General features: G+C 36.2%; 1 protein-coding gene across 3 annotated transcripts in view; it reads left to right on the forward strand.

The window, feature by feature from the left end:
• LOC127453030 (DEP domain-containing mTOR-interacting protein-like) overlaps nt 1-13,297 on the forward strand; it is a 38,887-nt gene extending 25,590 nt beyond the window's left edge. For all 3 annotated transcript variants that reach the window (XM_051719020.1, XM_051719019.1, XM_051719022.1), the window contains 3 exons: nt 5,063-5,133; nt 6,014-6,118; nt 11,124-13,297. In XM_051719020.1, coding sequence (XP_051574980.1) covers nt 5,063-5,133; nt 6,014-6,118; nt 11,124-11,252 — 305 coding nt within the window. In that variant the 3' untranslated portion in view covers nt 11,253-13,297. The remainder of the gene's footprint in view (nt 1-5,062; nt 5,134-6,013; nt 6,119-11,123) is intronic.
• Nucleotides 13,298-22,523: the final 9,226 nt, after the last annotated feature.

Raw genomic sequence — 22,523 nt, forward strand, 5'->3', positions numbered from 1 at the left:
AATTTCGCTGATCCAGCTAGATGTAATAATATTGTCAAAAATTTTATTACATCTCTTATACAAATAGATCAGGTGGGGTTTATTTGGGGCCGCAGCTCTTCTGATAACATCAGGCGTCTCATCAATATCATGTGGTCAGTGGAGAATGATCAGACTCTGGTCGTTGCCATCTCACTTGACGCTGAAAAAGCGTTTGATATGGTAGAATGGGATTATCTTTTTAAGATTTTGGAAATGTATGGGTTCGGGAATACTTTTATTGGATGGATTAAGTTACTTTATAGACACCCGTTAGCGGTGGCACAAACAAATGGATTAATTTCAGATTATTTTACTCTGAACAGGGGCACCCGGCAGGGTTGCCCTCTTTCCCCATTATTGTTCTGTCTTGCCCTGAAACCATTAGCAGCCATGATAAGAAAGGAAGATGATTTTCCAGGGGTGGTGGCGGGCGGTTTGGCGCATAAGCTTTTGTTTTACGCAGATTATATTTTATTATTCGTCTCCGACCCCACTAGATCTATGCCTTGCCTCCACAGAATTATTAATTCCTTTTCTAATTTCTAAGGATACAGAGTCAATTGGTCTAAATCCAAAGGTTTGGCTCTGATAGCATACTGGCCAGTAACGGCTTTTCAGCCGGGCACCTTCCAGTGGCCCAAACAGGGCATTAAGTATTTGGGCATTTTATTCCCAGAAAATTTGTGTAATTTAAAAAAACACTGTGTGATTTTTTTTTTTTACACTGTAAAAAAAAATCTGTAATTTTACAGGATTTTTACTGTTTATTTAACAGTTTTTTCCTGTATTTTTAAAGTACAGAAAAATATTAATAGAATTACAGAAATAGACTGTGAATTTACATGTCTAATGTAGAATAACATGGAAAACCTGTAACTGTGAATAACCATAAAATTTACATTTTTTAAAGGAAAATCTTGTTTTTTTCAACAAAAAGACTGTTAAAATACATTCACAAATTCATCATAATTTCACAAATATTTATATTTTATTTAATGTATGAAACTGTTGAAAATCTAAAAAACTAAATACAGAAGATCTCAAGTAAAATTAAAGCTACAAACTGTATTTTAATTATGGAAAATTACTGTATTGTTACGAGTTAGTTGTTTTCCGTTATTTCTCAGAATTTTTTTGGTGCCCCAGCTGCCGGAATATTACCGTTTTTGTGTGTGTGTGTGTTTTTTTTTTTTTGTTTTTTTTTACAGTGTAGAGTTAATTTTGACCCCTTAATAAAAATGTTTTCGAGCGATGTGGGCAGGTGGGCTTCATTACATTTATCTATGATTAGGAAGTTAATGTGATTAAAATGAAATGTATTCCAAAATTCAACTACCTGCTACAGTCTCTCCCTGTAGATGTCCCCCTCTCTTATTTCAAGCAATTTGATAGCATAGCGAAGTCCTTCGTTTGGAATGGTAAGCATCCCAGATTACTTTTCAATAAGTTACATAAGTCGATTGACAAAGGTGGGCTAGGCCTAACAAAGATTTTGTTTTATTATTATAAATAAAAGCCAACAATGGATTGAACCAGCAACCTTCTGATTACCAGTTATGTGCTTTAGCCCACTATGCCGCCACCACTCAGAGTGACTCTGAGTGGAACCCACATGACTCACCCCTTTACTAAAATGAAGCTCCTCCTGCTCTGCATGTAGCCTGAGTCTCTCCATCAAAATGAGAGCTCTTCTTTGTCCAAGAACAACGGAATTTCCTAGATGCAAACTGTCAAAAGAGCATTTTAAGTAATTACATGTTGTATATTTGCTCTCGATTGTTGCTCCAGACATTGTATGGTTTACTTCTGTGTGATTTTACATGAAACATTGGTGTGTAAGGAGATGAGCATGCTCTTGGTTTAGCAGTGCCATTGCCTAGCTCTGATTGGTCACTGTGCTCATCCAATTCCGGGATCTCTCGGCTCTCCTCCCATAATCAATGCAAATAAAATAAACACAAGAGAAAGAGTGAAAAAGAGAGAATGAAAGAAACCCAGTCAGACACAGACCTAATATAGTAACTGTTTTACATTGAGGGTCCAAAATGAACACCTGTCAAGTGGCAAACAGTGTTGGGCAAGCTACTCAAAAAATTTAGCTAGCTAAGCTACCAACTACTCAACTGAAAAATTATTTAAGCTAAGCTAAAAGCTTCACTTCAGAAAAAGTAGCAAGTTACACTACAAGCTACACGCCAAAAGTAGCTTGCTACATTTAATCTACTTCATTTGTTTTCAACCGCAGATGCACAGAGCATACTGTGATAGACAAAGCACCTAAAAGACGTATTCACATGACATTTATCAAAGCCATAGTACAGTATATTACAGTTTAGTGCAATACAGTATACAAGTGTACAGTAGGTGCAATACGTATGTGCACGTAAAACAAACAAACATGTAAATTCATATTTAGACATGCTACCTATGCAAACTCGTGTTCAATATGAAAAATCACTATTTTTACATTTTTATTTTCATATTTATACTACTGCCTCTACAAACACGTGTTCAAAATGAAAATCACAATTTTTACATTTTATTTTTCATATTTATACTACTACCTCTACAAACACGTGTTCAATATGAAACATCACTATTTTTACATTTTATTTTTTAACATTTATACTACCTTTACAAACCTATACTCATTTAAACATAATTTCATTTGCGCTTTTCTGTATAAAAACTCTGCGTACATACAGTATATTATTAATCTTATCCTGTAATTCTGTGTCTAGCTGTTGTATATCTGTATGTACTAGAAGCTTTTGATAAGAGGCCAAATTCCTTGTGTGTGTGGGGGGGGCGGGGATTGTTTGAGCACATCTGAGCAATAACAATGTGATTTCTGATGGTATCAGATGGTAATACCATGGTACTTTGATATACAGTTATTTATGCACCATTCTGTAGTTGCATGGTGCTTCAAGGTAATTAAAAAAATACCATGGTACTTCGCTATATTAACATATTAATATGCCATTGTATTAACATGGTGCTCCCAGGTAATATTACATGTCCAAAAAACATGGTATTGTCATGGTACTTTTTTAATGTTTTCATGTAGTCTAATAAGTGTTTTGATGCTCTTTTGGTTGGAAAATTTCTTTACCTGCAGAAGTCGTTCACAAGCTGCACACATATTGAACTTAATAAAGACCTTCTTCATCACTGGCAAACGATAGGATGTATTTGCAGGTGTGGTTTCCATTCATTGATTGTAGATCCACTGCAACCAGCGTTATCTTTATTTGCCATGTTATAAAATATTCCATGAGCATGTTGACAAGTGAGTGCATGTGCCAAATGATTCAGTAGCGCGAGCGCAAGCTTTATGAGTCATTCAGATTGAATCACGAACCGATTCAGACCGCTTTCTTATCACGTGTGACCAATTCATCGTAAAGAACCGACTCAAATGAGCGATTCATCTGTGATCAGACATCTTTAGTTCTGATTCAAAATTGCCGATAATAAACACAGGGTACAAGGCATGATGTATCGGTGTAGCTTTTGTCAATGCTACACCACTAACTTGTCAAAAATATAGCCTCGCTACTGAAAAGCTACTTGATTTAAAAACTAGCAAAGCTAACACCTCGCTACTCAGAAATGTAGTTAAGCTAATAGCTTCGCTATTTGTAGTGAAGCTACTGCCCATCACTGGTGGCAAGTATGAGTAATAATTGGTTTCGGCGAGTAAATTGAACAGAGTTACTCACTAGTAACCCTTTTTTAGAAATTGCAATATAATAAATGGTTTAAATCTATTTGAATGAAAATAGTAAGACTTTTATTGATCTTAAGCTTTGTAAGCGATTTAAATCAAAGATTTACGAACCTAAAGAAAACATCAGTGACTGTTGTCTAGTAACAACTTTTACCTCTTCGAATATGTACTGTCTGAAGTTTTTTTTTTCTTGTACTCCCATAACGTACTCCTACATCACATTCCTGCCTTCAAGTCAACAAAACGAAAAACTGAGGAACAAATTAAGGGCAAGTTTTTTTTTTTTTTTGAGAAGCGGAGACTGGTTTGAATACGATACTGCAAATGACACAATGACCTCCAAATACGTTAGGGAATATATAGGCAAAATATACATTAAATCAATACGAAATGCACATAACCTCCAAATCCTTCCCACGTGTCTCTCTTTCTCTCTCTTATTATTCCTCTCTGTCTGTTTCTGTGCTTTTCTCTTGTCATGTAACTATAGATTCTTAGTCTCTCTTACACACTTAATCCTCTCTCTCTCTCTGTTTGAAAAAGGATGTGGCATTTTGTGTGAAAGGATTTAGGCATGCATATAGTGACTTTGAAGGGGGGATGGAGAGGCCCTCGCTGTTCAGGAAATACATGGCCATGTGCTCTCTTTATGCACACTACATTTTGCTTGTGTTGTTTGTGATTTCCTTGTTTCTCTGAATATAAATTTTTTTTCTTCTACATTTGCAGAATCTGTCAGATGTTCATCATTTTTTAAATAATAAAGGGGATCATAATAAACTGCTTCTGTTTTCTTATTAAAGAAAAGTATGGTAAACTTATTTGCACAGTTTCATAATGAGTTGGTCTTTCAGCTCTGATCAGCCAATCTGAAGTCAGTCAGTAGCTTTGGAGTTTGATCCAGAATGGTGGCCAAGCGGTTCAGGGTTTGGCTCACTTATTACATTACAGATGCATCACAGTGACCCCATAACCTCATTAATTTATAAAAAGCAAACCTTCAGCCCCTCATCACAGCCTGACTACAGCACTCTTTCTTTCTGTTTCTGAAGAACCACATGTTTTGTTTCAGAATGTCTCTGTGTTTACTTTTTTTTAATGTGAGAGATTGTAAACTGAAGCATTACGCAATGTGAGGAGTAAAGTTAATATTGTTAGTGGTGCTGTAATGAATAGATAATCTTCACTTGTAATCCTTTTTTATAGTGTGTTTAATAGCCAAATTATCGTTTACTGTTTGGAGAATTTAATGAAAAAGGGGCTAGAGTTAATGACTGAGGAACATTATCTGTATGTCTGTATTCACAGTCCTGAAGAGACAAGTGAGCCCAGAGGAACTTCAGACCTCTGGTGGACCTTACATAAAGAAGACATTCACAGTAAGTCACACATACACAAACAAATGCACACATGCTCGCCGAATATGCTCAGACTCCAAGCTCTAACTGCATAATTAAGTGTGTTTGGTTCTGAGAATCCATTTACGGGGAGGAAAAGTTCAAATCTAATAATAGCGAGAGGAAGTTTTTCCTCAGTTGCACGTAGAGATGTCGATGTTGTTCCAATCCTTAACAGGATCAACAGGAAGAGCTAAGTCCAGATAAGGATCCAGATCAATGAATCTGAAATGTGATACTGTGTCCTTCGGCTGTCATTTAGCTTACTTAAAGCCTGATGAAATGGCTTGAAGAGTATAGGATTCTTTACATGTGTTAATGTATTTCCTATTGAAACAGGAAAATGGGTCAGGAGATATCTGGACATTTTAAATAGCTAATAGGCTTTAGCTATGTCACAGCCCAGAATTATGATTTGCTACTTGCTGTTGATAGTCAGAAGTAGGTGGTATTATAACTAGAGAGCATTTTATTTAACAAAATTAGTGAGTGCAAGATGACTCATCAATATTTTTGCTCCATTTTCTTGGAAGAGATAGACTGAAAATGTTTTGTATATCTGCAAAAAGTAAATTTTTGTCAACCTTTAGATGAACAAGAGCATATGGATGACCGCAAAGGTAACAGACGTACTGTCTGGACTAAACTGAATTTTGGCTAGCATGTTTGCTACATTTACTGGGGCTGAAGACATTGTAGCTGCTTATTTTATTTATTGAGGACTTGGTGTGTGACAACCATTTTCACAACAAGTAAACGTATTTCTGTTAGAATCGATCAAACCTATTTTACTCACTGAGTCTCTGCATTGGCTGTGAAAGCATTTGAACTAGAACTGAATAAGTTATGTGTGTGTCTGCAGATTGTTGGAGATGCAGTGGGCTGGGGCTTCGTGGTGAGAGGAAGTAAACCCTGCCACATCCAGGCAGTGGACCCTGGTGGCCCCGCTGTAGCAGCTGGAATGAAGGTACAGTATTTATCAGTATATGTCCATATTGTGTAAAAGTTGCAGGTTTTATTCGCTTATTGCTCCAGATTTGTTTCTATTCTATTTTATTACTGTAAGTACATGAGTTGTATAGTGTACATCCAGTAGATGGAGTTACAGTTTACAAACAAAGGCTCGGCATGACAATTCCAGGTTCCCTGGAAAAGAGACCAAAAAGTGCTGCGTGGGGGTTTGAAACTCCCCATTTCCAAAAGATTAGTGGAGATTTGGGCTTCTGTATATATCCATTATCATCGAAAATTTGATGGTTCACAGACTTTGGCCATCATTATCGCCTCTGCTCTAATAGAACCGATTGCACAGCAGCTGGAATTGGTAGATTTGCATTTATTAAGCACACAAAGTCACAAACAGCTGATTTTAACTTCTAAAGTGTGACAGTGGTGACAAAAATAAGGCTAAATACAAGACCATGGATTATCTACAGTAAAAAAAAAAACTATTTCAGCCCATTTTTAAGATTTACGCATTTCAATTTCATAACAAAATTCCATCTAAATGATTTGTGTAATGTTTAACAAAATTAAATTAATACAACTTAAAATATTTAGTTATTATGAAATTGAAATGCGTAAATCGTAAAGTAATTGTTTTGTGTGTAACAGTACCCAGTTTCACCACCACCAAAACGCATAATGGGTTTTTGTGGATATGCAAAAAAAAAAAAAAAGAATTGCATTACTGATATATTTTTCTATTAAATGTAGGAGTAACTCAAACCATTAAAACCAGTGGTCAAATATTATTATTTATCAAGTGAAATGTGTACTTAAAGCAGTCAAGAGGCCAGCACAACTGCTGGGTATTTTTTTACTTTTACAAGCCACATATCTCGGGCTTTAAGAGTTTTGGATTGTTTTGTTTGAGAGTGTGTATTAAACATCCTGATACATGTACACCAAATTCAGATACAGCAAAGTTTAAACTGATTTTGTACTTTTAAAAATTAGAACCCGTTTACAAACATTATTACATTATACTGGACAGTGCTTAAAGGTGCTATATGTAATATTTTTACTGTACTAAATCATAAAATGACCATAATATGTCATTAGAGAATTAGGAAACATGTTAAGTTGAAATACTGGCTTCTCCAAAAACAATGCTACATTCAGTATATTCTACTTTGAAGTTTCCATTTGGGGCTGGAATTTCTGTTTATGTTTTGGCCTGTGTGATCCCGCCCACTGCCCACTCACAAATAGTATTTCGACACCGCCGGGTTGCCAGATTTGAACAAGTTTGCAGGCAAACAACACTGCGTGCTGCAGCCATGGAAGCCAGCAAACGAACTGGATCAGAGATAACAGATTCCACCCAACCTAAAAATCCTCGCTATCCTTCTAAAAACCACCATGACCAGAGGCGTAGTAAAACAAGGATGAATATTGGAGATGCCTTTGGTAGATGGAGACAGCTTAAAGCCCATAAATCCTTTAAAACGGATGCTGAGTTGGCTAATTTGCTTGTCAACATTCTGGCAACCCACATGAGCTTCGAGTCTTGACCAGCCCTTTAAACCCAGTGGAGTGATAGTGTAGCACTCAGCAGCCATGGCACTAATTAATTACAATTATGACCAGTTACTGAAGGAAAAGCATTGTGCTCTTTGAAGACAACGTCTGAGCTGCACCTGTTCAATAACACAGAGAAACTGAGAAATACCCAATGTCATCTTAATGTTACAGTATATTGAGCATTGTTACTAGCAGAATTAATATGTTGAAAAATACTACGGAATATTAAAAGATCTTTGCTATAATTTTAATGAAATAGTTGCATTTACCTTACAGTAATTTAATAATACATGTACAGTATATACTGAATATAAGTAATAGAAACATAATAAGTGATATTAAGTGGCCAAGGATTTGGCCATTTCAAGTATATTTAGTTATGCTGAATTGAAAACAACTTTTCAGTAATATCTAAGCCCCCTTCTAAATATCTAAATTATTTATTAACCTCTAAAAACGTATCTCAGCAGTTATGGATGTGTCATTTAAACTAGCTACTAATGTGAATTGGTTAAATATTTTTAAAGTGTTGTTTATATAAAAAGACAGTTTTGAAGATGTAAGACAAAAGTTTATCTTTTGGAACTGTCAAGCTGTTAAACTTAAAACAAGTGAACTAACATTAAAAAAGTGTTTTGTGTGTTGTGCATGTGTTGTGTGTGTTCATATGTAACGCGTCTAATAAAATGTTAACTAATGGGCCGCATGCAGCATATTTCCAACATGAGATTCCAAACATTCTGTTCACTTTCATTATACATTTTCTGACTGTATATCCTCTTAGAGCTTTCAGGCCATGTCCACTAAACTTGGTCAGATAGTTCAAATTTAAACACATACAAGTCCTTTAAGGGAAGAGTTCACCCAAAAATGGAAATTCTGCCATTATTTAGTCATCATCATATTGTTCCAAAACGTATATGTCAGGGTTCCCACGCGTCCTGGAAAACCTGGAATGTTGCAGTGCAGTTTTCCAGTCATGGAAAAGTCATGGAATATAAAAAAAATACCTAAATCGGGGGCCTGGGTAGCTCAGTGGTAAAGATGCTGACTACCACCCCTGGAGTTCGCTAGTTTGAATCCCAGGGCATGCTGAGTGACTCCAGCTGGGTCTCCTAAGCAACCAAACTGGCCCGGTTGCTAGGGAGGGTAGAGTCACATGGGGTAACCTCCTCGGATCGCTATAATGTGGTTCGCTCTCGGTGGGGCGCATGGCGAGTTGTGCGTGGATGCCTCGGTGGATGGCGTGAAGCCTCCAAACGCACTATATCTCCGCAGTAATGCGCTCAACAAGCCACATGATAAGATGCGTGGGTTGACGGTCTCAGACGTGGAGGCAGCTGAGATTCGTCCTCCGCCACCCGGATTGAGGCAAGTCACTACGCCATCACGAGGACTTAGAACACATTGCAAATTGGGATAAAAAGGGGAGAAAATCCAAAAAAATGTCCTGATAATTAATTAGTTTGTCCTGGAAATTTTTGTGAACTAATCCCTGTCACATACATGCTCTGTTCATCTGCTGTCATCTCTGCATCGCCCAACAAAATAGTTTAAGTACGATTTGTTTTTGTTCCAACATTGCTGCTAACCAATTAGCCAATAACCAATGAGTTATAAACTTTAAACAATGATGATTGTCGGACTACTGATTTTTTTTTTTACAATTCATTCACACCCTGGGTTGGTAGCATGGTAATTCTGCCTTAATACCTCGGGGTGTGAATTACACAATCAGAGTCAGCTTATACTGTGGTCACCACATGTAGTATGCAGAAAACACGGATGGAATCACGGAATCGAGTCATAAAATGGCATCAGCTGTAAAACGCAGAGAGTCATGAAATGTGACATATTTGGATGAAAATGAATGTTGAATGCACAATTAATCAAATTAAAATTGCCATATGTCCTAGTGTGATAATTAAACTGCAAAAGTATGTGATTTAATTAAATACTTATATCATCTGCAAGTGATGCATGCTTCAAAATGAATGTGTGAAGCCGGGTGCTAATACACTGAAAACACCTCATCATGATCATCATGCATGCACTTGTGTGTGTGTGTGTGTGTGTGTGTGTGTGTGAGATGACAGTGAGCAGAGCACTCTGAAGTGCACAGCACATACTAAATATTTATTGAATTAAATCACAGCTTTAAGGGGATTAATAATCACACTGGGCCATGTAGCAAACTGCTTATCTGGAAAGGAGAAACTACCGTCAAAAACACACAAAACTGCTAAATAAAAGCTGCATGTGTTGTTGTTTTTTTGCTTAAATATTTCACTTGTTGGACACATAAAATGTCCTGGAAATGTCCTGGAAAATGAGAGTGGGAACCCTGCATGTGTTGTTTTTTAAAAGAAGCATTTTACTGAACTTACAATGATGATGTCATATCTTCTGAATTGAAGATTCAGGATGCAAATTGGTTCTTTCCTATATCTAATTGCATACTGAACTCAGATTGGTGTTTTCTTACTTAAAATATTTAATTTATCTATCTATATTACATATACTGTAACTATCAAGCTCTCTCTCTCTCCCTCCTTTTTTCCTTCTATACCTCCTATCTATATTTGAGTTTAGAATTTTTGTCACTGTAATTTTACCTAAGATTTTTAATATTTTTCTTTTGCTGCATTGCAAGCATTGATATTTTCTTCAGGAAATGCAAATCTAGTAATATCGTTATTATGTTATCATATTATCAAGGTTATGGCAACCTCTTAGCAAAGTAAGCAAACTGCAAATGTTTGGAGGACATGCTGTCAATTAAGCATATAACAAGGGCAAGCTTGACATGACATGTCGGGTTTGCTTATTTATTATTTGATGTAGATAGTGTCAGTTAGGGATTACCAGGAAGGACTCCATCAAAGCTACATATAAAGTTATTGTTCTGCAGAATGTAAATAATTTTAATAAACTGTACTGCACTACAAAGGCAAAACACAGGACACCAGCACTGAAACTGAGAAAAATGGATTCAAGGTTTTTTTATCCAGTCAAATGTGAATTATCAAATTTTCTGAACATAGTTGAGTGAAACTTATCTGTCAAAGGACAGATCATAGACCAGATTCAGGTCATAACTCAGTTTTTACAAAATGTGTAGTTCCTGCATTTTGCTGAAGTATGACATTGTAGATTATTTTAATAAGCTCTTTTGTGCTTAGACTCTCATTCTTGCAGTCAATATTCTCCATGAAAGAAAAGTCTTATCACTTGAGCTTTGACAATAAAAACTGCAGTTTTGCATTAACTGTCTGCACTGTGCTGACAGAGATTAAAATCTGGTTATTTTGCCATTTGTGTATATGCTCCATATTCCATTATGTTGTTATCAGTACCATTGTCTTTTATCAATGTACTGTACAAAAATAGTATCCCAGTTGTTGTGCCACATTGTAATTACATTTTTTCCATGCTTATCTCTACAGGTGTGTCAGTTTGTTGTGGCAGTTAATGGACTGAATGTGCTCACTCTGGACTACAGGACTGTCAGCAACCTCATCCTCACTGGACCCAGAACAGTGCTTATGGAGGTTATGGAAGAAATGGAATACTGATGACACAATCCTTCTATTGTTTTTCTTTCTTTCTTTCTTTCTTTCTTTCTTTGCCTCTGTTTCCTCTCAGTTTTTATTGGCTGTGCATGAGTGTGTGTGTGTGTGTGTGTGTGTGTGTGTGTGTGTGTGAGAGAGAGAGAGAGAGAGAGAGAGAGAGAGAGAGATACAGGCAAGGCTCTTAGTTGGACTCAAAGCTCTGAGTGGAATGTTCTTTTCAAGTGGAATATTCGGAGAAGTGACCTTTTGATTCCGTGCATCATTTTAATTCAAACCATTAACTTAGAGAGCATGACACTAATCCACACTTTAAGATTTGTGCCTTCCATTGGCTCCTCGTTGACTTTTACCGGTCCATGTCAGCCAGAGACTGTCTGCTGAGATATGTGGAAAAGCAACTGCCAAATATTGTTTTGTAGCAGATTTTATTTAGAACCGTTCCATTTAAAATACTCATGGTAGCTTAGAAATCTAAATAGGTTAGCAGATCAGATGCAAAACTAATTTGTGCCATTCATGTGAGAGCAAAATTCAGTGCTCTTTTTTTACTTTGACTGTTTCTTCATTCAAGTTTAAGAATGAATGTGATCTGTGGATAAAAATAATGCTGTCTTGGATTGGCATAGTTGAAACTGATCACATTACCTTAGTGTGATTAGTTTTAAATACTTTATATCCCTGCCATGTTTTCCGGCACTTATAAATAATAAAGAGAATTTATGCCTCCATGTTAATGCAGGGGAAAACCAACAACAGCACTTACAGAGTGTGTTCTTTAGGTGAAACACATAACGCACATCTAAAATATGTTGTACTGTGGCTCATTTCAGTTGTACAAGTTGAAGTATCTTGTTAAGATTCTTTTGTCTAAATGCCCATTAGGTGTCAGTAAAGCAATTGTGTAGTTAACAGTATAATGTTTATATTATACAACAACATCAAAAATAAATCTTTGTGAAAGTGTTACTGTTCTAACTGCAAAACATATTGCCATGAATAATCAAATTTAGAATAGTCATGTAGTGTTTATATGACAAAAAGCAATTGACAAGAAAATACAGTCTTCGAATTCAGTCACCAAAAGATGTAACTAGTTTAAGAAAACGTTTGAATAATGTTATGAGTATGTTTCAGTTATTGTTATTGTATTGAAAACCAATAAAAACACAAATATGAAAAAGAAATACATACTGTATGTAACACTATAGAAATATTTATCAGACTAACTGAAAAATTACAGTAGTACGATATGTGCAAAGAACTCCTATGCATGTGTATTGTGTATAAGTCATCTGTGCAGGAAAAAATACAGTGTTTAACCTCAGTAGTGCTTATTATTTATTACGACACAACTGAAAGTGTTATATGAACTAGACAATAAATAAGCTCTGTTGCTAAACTACATCTATCATGTGCAGAAATGTACTGAATTAGAGGGACAGTGGTTTTGCAGGATGCTTCTTGTTCATTTGGCATTGATTGCACTCATTTGAGTTGATGAGGATGGCAAATCAACAGGAAAACAATGATCTTTTGGTTTTATAGAACTTTTTGTGCATATAAAGTCCCCAACCGTAAGCTTGAATCTTCTGCCTTAAAGATCTGTATTGTGCTGCTAATTCTCATGGCAGGTCAAGTAACATCTTTACTTATTTTAAAGAATATACCATGTCCTTTACTTAAGGCTGTGGTATAGGTGAAGACTTTGGGGTGATCTTGACAATCTGAATTTTTTTGTCTGGGTATTCTTTTAAATACTGGTCCAGAAATGTGCCACATTTTCCCCACCAATGGGAAGTGTACTCAAAGTGTAAGCTAATCTAATAATTAGTTCTTTTATGTTTAATTACTCTTTGGTTTTGAAATTAAAAGGGAAACATTCATCCAAATCTCTGATTTCAATGCAATTGAAGTCAATGCATGTGTGTATGTCTGTATCCGTAAGGAGTAAGCTCATGGTACTATGTCTGTATTTCTCTGTGCAGCTCTAAATCATTATTAATATCTGTTTAATAAATGTTTTATTAAACATCTTGATTTCAGTTAAATACTGTATTCTGTCTCTTAATACCAATAAATTCATAAGTCTTAATGAAATGGGGAAGACAAGTTATAGCATCCTGCAATGAAACTCCTAATTGTTTCCTTACAAAACATACTGTGCTGTTACAATAGTACAGTAATGGTATCTTATGGAGATACCATTGAACTTTCCTATAAAAAATTGTATATGTATTTTTAAATTGTTTATTAAATAATTACCATATTCATATGCAGTTGGATTGACATGACATCCTATTGCGTTTAGATAAAAAAAAAATCTTTGTCAATGTTTTCTTAAACATTGAAAAGAAGTATTGATGTTGCATAGTTGTGATGTACAGTTGATGTTATTAGTTTTTTAGATGTTAGCAGTTATTAGTTAAATGTTAAATTAAATTATTTGTAATTCTCACATTATATATTGATATAAATTCAACAATGTTATGTTCAAATAAAATGTCATAAAGCTTTATAAAAAAAAATGTCCACATGTATCACTGCTTTGGCTGTAGTTATTTAACATTTTGAAATGTCAAAGAATTTCTTAATTTTTTAATTTAACAAGAAATGGCATAAACAATAACATTTATATTTGTCTGTTATCATGCCAAAAATACATATATATGTTTAAATACAGTATATGAACAGTTAAGAAGTTAAGAAGATTGAATGCAATAGGAAGGTTAAAAGAATACTATGGTACAATCATATACAGTGTATATATATATATATATATATATATATATATATACACACACACACACACACACACACACACACACACACACTGATCAGCCACAACGTTAAAAAAACCTGCCTATTGTTGTGTAGGTCCCCCTCGTGCCACCAAAACAGCACCAACCCACATCTCAGAATAGCATTCTGAGATGATATTCTTCTCACCACAATTGTACAGAGCGGTTATCTGAGTTACTGTAGACTTTGTCAGTTCGAACCATTCTGGCCATTCCTGTTGACCTCTCTCATCAACAAGGCATTTCCGTCCACAGAATTGCCGCTCACTGGATGTTTTTGGTTTTTGGCACCATTCGGAGTAAATTCTAGAGACTGTTGTGTGTGAAAATCCCAGGAGATCAGCAGTTACAGAAATACTCAAACCAGCCTGTCTGACACCAACAATCATGCCACGGTCCAATTCACTGAGATCAAATTTTTTCCCATTCTGACGGTTGATGTGAACATTAGCTGAAGCTTCTGACCCATATCTGCATGATTTTATGCACTGCACTGCTGCCACATGATTGGCTGATTAGATAATCGCATGGATGATTGTTGGTGCCAGATGGGCTGGTTTGAGTATTTCTGTAACTGCTGATCTCCTGAGATTTTGACACACAAGAGTCTCTAAAATTTACTCCGAATGGTGCCAAAAACAAAAAACATCCAGTGAGCGGCAGTTCAACTGATCACAATGTATAGTCAGGACATTAATAATGTGAAAATGTACTATTACACTAAAAAAATTAATAAAACAAAAAGGTTCAGAACTTCTTAAACTACTTCAAAGAGTGCTCATCAAAAAATCCTCCACATGCAGCAATGACAGCTTTGCAGATCCTTGGCATTCTAGCTGTCAAGTTTGTCCAGATACTCCAGTGATAATTCACCCCACACTTCCTGTAGCACTTGCCACTTTGGTGACTTAAAGTACCAATTTCCTTCCGAAACAGCTAAGTCTGTACATTATTCCAAACTTTTGGCAGCCAGTGTATATATATATTTATATTGTGACCAAGGCAGTAGTATTAGCTACATTAGTGTCCCTAATGATATCCAGATATGGTAATTATAACCCCTGACATAGATCTTCAGTGTTTTTATATATTATCATATATCAATCTGTATCAGACACATTTAGCAGTTCATAGAGGAAACAACCGCAAAATGTATCTACCCACGTGAACTTTGTGTACAGGGATGACGTAATGTTGTTGACTGAACTATTAAGCTTAACTGTAGTGCCACCTGTTGGTTAAATGCATTTTGCTAATGTATTTACTAAAGTATTAATTTACAAACTTCGAACTTTAACATAGTGTTGTCATCGTAAACCAGGCTAATGCCTGTCTGTCCACAAATGCCAACGTAATTTTCAAGCCAGTTTAGGAGAATGTCATGGTCTATGACAGCACTGAGATCTGAATAAATAAGGTGACCAGATTTCTGAAATGAAAAAGGGGGAAATTGTTAGTTCAGTGGTAAATATGTAATTGAAGTTTCACGTTTCTTATCTATGAATTAAAAAAGGGGGACAATTCGAATGTTATGTATTTTGACCATACTGAATGTAGTAATGTGAACTATGGTATTTCATACACTGTTGAATATGTCTCAATGGAAGTCTGATATGGAGGTAAAGTTGGTCATTTTGAATTGTCTTTTGTTACATGAGTTCATTCTTTTCTACACTGTATGCAGTAGATGACATTGTGAGTAGATGACTAAACAAACATATATAAACAATAATTGAATAAAGGAACTATTGCAGCCGACTCCACAGCACAGGGCACCTGCCCTTGGTCACACTCTTTTCATCACTCTTCTTACTCACTTCTAAAATTCCTTCTCTTCTCATCTTTTCCTTCACCTTTACCTGGCACTTTTCTAAAAGTAAGACGGTAGGCTGCTAACTTGCTTGCTGGCAAACTGGCAGAGGAATTTCAAAAGAACTGAGCTCACTTGACTACCATTTCTGATTGCCCCTATTAGATGCCTCATATTGTTGGGGATATTTTCCACTTTGTAGTCATGACACAAAGATATGCAATATTGTATAATTATTATGATTATTATTACACTATTTCACTGTTTCTATCAGTTATCTCATATGGACCTATTTTTCTTAATTATACCTTTTATTCTGATCAACTCTTATGCATTATGATGCTTCTTTTCAGTCACTTCTTTCCCAGCAAAGCGCAATGTACTCTATGGTGTAATGTGCTGACTTAAATTTAATGTTGTTCTTTGCAGATACTTTATTATGCATTTCATTTATTTTCCCATGTTATTAATGTCATGTTCTTATTTTAAATGCATTAATTTTATATAATACATAACAATATAACTTCTTTATAACATAGCTAGTATGAGCCTCATCTCGAAGCTGATAACTATGATGATGATTCTTTTCAGTTGTGCTTTCTCACTGGTCCAGTATAATGGCAAAAATGGCGTGAACAAGTAATCAGTAAAGCAAATATCTCCTCACAGTCTGCTAGCTGTCCTTTCTGTGGGTGGGCTGAAAAAAAAAATCTAGTATTTGTACAGAGCTCTGGCTCTGTAAATGGGACAAAAACAAAGTAGATCGGACCAATCCACACAACACTACTCCAGCCAGTCAGCAACAGGGGTTGGTACTTGTGTGTGCACAGGATGGAGGGTGGGGGCAGAGCGAGAGGGAAATTCATTAGAAGAGCAAAAGCAAATCTGGCTGATGTGAACTTTCTAAACTCCAAGGAGATTATGATAAGTCGAGGGCTAGGAGCCATGTCAACATCGGCGAGGCTTTTCAGCGTGCATGAATTTGGGTGGCGGAGCTTCCAAAGGAGCACTGAAGGGAGGGATGTGTTTGTTTTGGCAGTTGAGTTTGAATATCAACAGTGTTTCTCAGGAATTGCTGAGTGCACCTTTAAAGCTGCTATAGCGAGCAGCTCTCTCTCTTGGTCAAAATAAACAGCAAATGATTAACCTTGTTGCCATGTATTTTCATGGCATGTATTTTCACTTTGCGGACTGTTTTGAATGCACAGTAAAAACGGGGACAGTTCCAGTCAGGGACAGACCGTCAAAAACAAGGACTGTCCCTGGAAAACGGGGACGTCTGGTCACCCTATAATAGTAGGCTACTAAAAGGGAGATGCAGCCATGGTCAGATGATAAAACAACATAACCATGACATCACCACCACTGTCCATTTTAAGTGATGTTTCCTGAGTTACAGTAATGTAGACCACGAACAGCTCATTAACACCATCATGATGAGCAACATCTTCAGTGCTGATTCCAGGTAAGATCATGTCTTGTGTTACTGTTCTGTTACTATTATTGTGGATCTTTTTGAATTAAAGTGAGGCAGAGGCTATTTGCAGTTAAGGTAAATGGCAACAAAAAGCATCTTCTTTGCACTAAATGCAAATAGTGTTAGATGCTATTTGCACCCTGCTGCAAATAGTAACAGACACTATTTGCACTCCTAATTAAATAGCAGTGTGTTTATTTTGTTTATTTAGAGTCCCACAGACACACTACACCAACCAATATCCCTAAACCTAACCCTAACTTACCTTACAAAAATTAACCATGGTTTTATTACAGTAACCATAGTATCACCATGGTATTTTGTAGTAAAATCATAGTAACTACAAAATTAAACATGGTTACTATATTAACACCATGTTACTGTAGTAACTAACAACTCCATACCCTAGGACATTAACACTAATTTCACTGGACTCAATATGTAGATATATATCACATCTATCATTATTAATATCTACCCCTTCACGCACATCTGAGAATTAATTGCAACACAATAGTATATGCCAAACATCACTACACGTTATGTATACTATGTATACTGTGCTTATATACTGTGCTTAATTCAATTCATTGCAATTGCCTCTTACTGTTCAGTTTGTATATTGTGTAATGTGTATTGTGTAACATGCAAACTGTGTAAACATCTGTGTATTGTTATTCTGTAGTGTTATATTGTTATTCTGTATAGTGTTATATTGTTATTCTCTATATTGCTAATTGTCATTCTGTATAAATTTATTCTGTCCACTGTTATATTGTTATTCTGTACATTGTTATATTGTTATTCTTAACACTGTTATTCTGTACATTGTTATTCTGTATAGTGTACTTACTACTTATACCACGCACATAAGATTTTCACACATCATTTCACTTGTGTAATGGAGTAGTGACAATAAAAGTGAGTTGAGTTGAATTGAGTTGAGATTAAAACCATGGTTAATTGCATTAAAACTACGGCTTCTGCCAAAAACATGGTAACTACAATATTATTATAGTAAAATCATGGTTAATTTTCCCTGGATCAAATCATTCTCTCAACTCCTCAATGTGACCAAATCACTGCGAGGCAATCAAACTTAATATTAATTTGTATTTATTATTATAAGTAGTATTAAAGGAAATATTAAACAGTTGAGACAGGGAACAGGATGGGGAAAAGTGGGACAAAGTGTCAGGGGCGTAACCTCAGGGAGGGCAGGGTGGGCAGCTGTCCTAGGGCCCAAGGTAAGAGGGGGCCCGTGATGGTCGACAAAAAGGAACCATAAAAATTACTGCGGGCCAGATGGGCAAAGCAAAACGACAGAGGCTCCCCAAGGTGGGGGCCCGACAGGCAGTAGCGGTTTTAACCACCATGCAAACCATGCAATTGCGTGGGGCCCCGGACGTCGGGGGCCCCCCACCCCAGTATGAAAGCTCTGCAAAAACCACTTGAGGGGTGACATGTTGTTCTGGGTACACACGCGGTTCACGAAGCCACCGGGTTCGGGTCAGTAGGACTTTGGGTTTGTAATTTATGAAAAAAATATTCAGGCCAACAACTTGTTTTGCCCACATGCTCTCGCTCACAGACACATGCGAACGGATGAGGGGCCATTCACACTGAACGTATTTTTGCGTGCATCTACTCTGGAATATTTTTAGACACTGTGTCAAGTTAAAAAGAACTTCAGGTTTCAAAAACGCATGTCGAGACACCTGTGTTCTGTTTCATTCGTTGCGCTGTGTCTAGATTGTTTTTAGCACATGTGTCACAAAGATTTAAAGTTCTGAACAAGTTCAGGCTGCGAAGAGGGGACTGTTACAATGTTTAACATTATTCCAGATTATTCTGCACCATGCAAAGTTTCAGCACTTGATAAATGTCAGATTTTTTCCCCTGCTGCTCTAGTGTTCTGAGGGGCCGTCGTGCCTTGTATGTTTACTGTTACAATACTGTAACGAATGTTGCCTATGACGCTTACATAAAATACAGCCTTTTGCAACATGGTGAACAATACACTGCAGCATCAGAATATAAGCTCTAAGTGAAAGTAAAGTAAATAATAAAATATATTACTGTTGTATACAACAAATCCTCAAAGTAATAATAATATTACTGTATCATATTATAATGACAATCTGGACAAAAATAAATAATTGTTGGGTTATAATATTAATATATATACTGTAACAACGGAATTCCAAAATGTTACTGGGTGAAGTAGTTTTGTACCCCTGTTCACCAAAAAAAAAAAAAAAAAAAAAAATTTGGTAAAAAAATGTTTTGTAAAAAATATATGTAGGTAAATATCGCTTTTTTTATTACTGTATTGTGGAAAAACTGTATTAATTATCTTTAACAAGATTTTTATTTAATTAAACATTTTGAATGTACTTGGCTGCAACGGCTGATAGCATTAATTTAACATTATGATTTAAAATAAATTTAAAATTTAAATTTTTAAGCAAATTTTTCAAAATGGGGCCCCGGGTTGGTTGGTTGCTTGGGGCCTCAGAAATCATAAATCCGCCCCTGCCGACAGGTTCTTTGCACTGAGACCCATAAGATCCAAGTTAAGCCACTGCAAAGTGGGAATCGAACTCAGGTCCTTCCGCACGCAAAAAAGTACATCCACATGCTAAACCATTGCAGCAACACTTCAGGCTGCAGTTTGTTTTTAATTTCTGCATTTCCACCAGACTATTTGAGTGCAAATAGAAACGCTGTGTGGCAGGTGCTATTTACACCTAGTGCAAGTAGTCATTATGTTTAAGTTAACAACATCCTTTCCCTCAAAACTTTCTTTACATTTGGCAGACACTTTTATCCAAAGCAACAGTGCATTCAATCCATACATTTTATTAGTTTATGTGTCCCCTGGGAATTGAACCCATGATTTTGGCATTGCTAGTGCCATGCTCTACCAGCAGAGCCACAGATGCACATTATGCATGTCTTTAAATGACATAATTCTTCCTTCCTTAACTGTATAGTTGTTAATGGGAAATGATCTATTAAAGGAATAGTTCACCCATAAATGAAAGTTCTTTCATCATTTACTCACCCTCAAGCTATCCCAGATGTGTATGATTTTCTTTCATCTGCTGAACACAAACAATGATTTTTAGAAGAATAGGTCCTCACAAAGTGAATGGGTACCAAACTTTTGAAGCTCCAAAAGCACATAAAGGCAGCATAAAAGTAATCCATAAGACTCCAGTGGTTTAAACAATGTCTTCAGAAGCAGTATGATAGGTGAGGTTGAGAAACAGAATATTTAAGTCCTTTTTTTACTATAAAAAAGTAATAATTATTATTCTCCTCCCGTTCCAGTAGGTGGCGATATGCACAAAGAATGCAAATCGCCAAAAACAAAAGTAGAATGTGACAGTGAAAGTGAAAGTGGAGATTGAAAGTAAAAAAGGACTTAACTATTGTCCTGTTTCTCACCCACTCTTATCATATCACTTCTGAAGATATGGATTTAACCGCTGGAGTCATATGGATTACTTTTATGCTGCTTTTGTGTGCATTCTGGAGCTTTAAAGTTCTGGTACCCTTTAAATTGCATTGTATGGACCTACAGAGCTGAGATATTCTTCTAAAAATCTTCATTTGTGTTCTGCAGAAGAAAGAAGTCAAACAAATCTGTGGTAAGTAAATGATGAGAGAATTTTCATTTTTGGGTAAACGATTCCTTTAAGTTTATTAGTAATATATTTTGAACACTCTTGTTGATTGTTATTTATTTATGAGGAATAATTTTGACAAAATTATTTCCCAAAGTTAGACACATTTAATGTTTATTGTAGCTTTGGAAGTTTTCTCTCAGGTTATGTGACAAAATCACTCCCTATTGTAAGGGTTGTGCCTTTTGTTTATTTAGATTATTAAACTCCTTAACTACATCATCTATTGGTGAGCAAAATCTTCAGTCTTGTAAGTGAATCTATTGTACAGTCTGATTCATGTAGATCATGTCCTCTATATTGTCAGCTTTGACCAACTGCACAATATTGACTGAGCACAACATTCCTGTTCAGCTGGGTTCATCTACAATAACACCATCCAAAACGGTCAGAAACCTAGGGGTAACCATGGACAACCAACTAAGCTTCACCGATCACATCTCAAAAACGGCCCGATCATGTAGAATTTTCACTCTATAATATCAGGAAAATAAAACCCTTCCTCTCTGAACATGCTACACAACTCCTTGTTCAGTCGCTTGTCATATCTAGATTGGACTACATTCATGCTCTTTTAGCCAGCCTTTCTGCATGTGCAATTAGGCTTCTGCAAATGATCCAGAATGCAGCAGCACGTTTGGTCTTCAACAAACGCAAGAGAGCGCATGTTACACCTCTCATGTCTCTCTACACTGACTGGTGGTTGCTGCACGTATCAAGTTCAAGTTTCTAATGCTGGCATACAGAACAGTCACCGGGTCTGCTCCAGCTCACCTAAAATAATTTCTGCAGATCATTGTTCCCACCAGAAGCCTACAGTCTGCAAATGTGTGGCACCTTGTGGTACCAACACAAAGAGGTACCGACTTTCGGATTCACTGTACCTCAATGGTGGAATGACCATGTCAACTCCATCCGTAAAGCAGACTCCCTCTCTGTCTTCAAAAAAAACTACTTAAGACTCAACTTTTTCGAGAGTACTTGACCCTACACTCATAATAATAAAAAATAAAATAAAATAAAAATTCTTGTTTCACTCTAATCTCTGTTGAAAGTAATTAAAAACAAGCAATTGAAACTTTGTAATGCAGCACTTTTTGTGGTACTGTCTCTTTAAGATAAATCGCTTATGTTGTGCCCTTCCTCGTTTTGTAAGTTGCTTTGGATAAAAGTGTCTGCTAAATGAATAAGTGTAAATGAAAACATTTTCATTTACCCCAATCATCAAAACAAGCAAGTACAACCCCTCCAATATTTATATCATGATCAATGAAAACATGTAGATGCTTCACGCTGCAACCCCCCCCCCCAATATTCAAGCCAAATCTACACCCTTGCATGAGACCATGACACAACACAACATCATCATAACCAGCTCAGGTGGATTAAGTTTTTTGGATAAACTAGTTTGCACAATATTATATATCTGAGATCTGTTAGTCATTGAGATTCCGACCATGCTCAATGTGTTTTCGCAAAAAGAAATAAGAGCAGTAT

Source organism: Myxocyprinus asiaticus, chromosome 15, assembly GCF_019703515.2.
Source record: "Myxocyprinus asiaticus isolate MX2 ecotype Aquarium Trade chromosome 15, UBuf_Myxa_2, whole genome shotgun sequence".
Taxonomy (NCBI): domain Eukaryota; kingdom Metazoa; phylum Chordata; class Actinopteri; order Cypriniformes; family Catostomidae; genus Myxocyprinus; species Myxocyprinus asiaticus.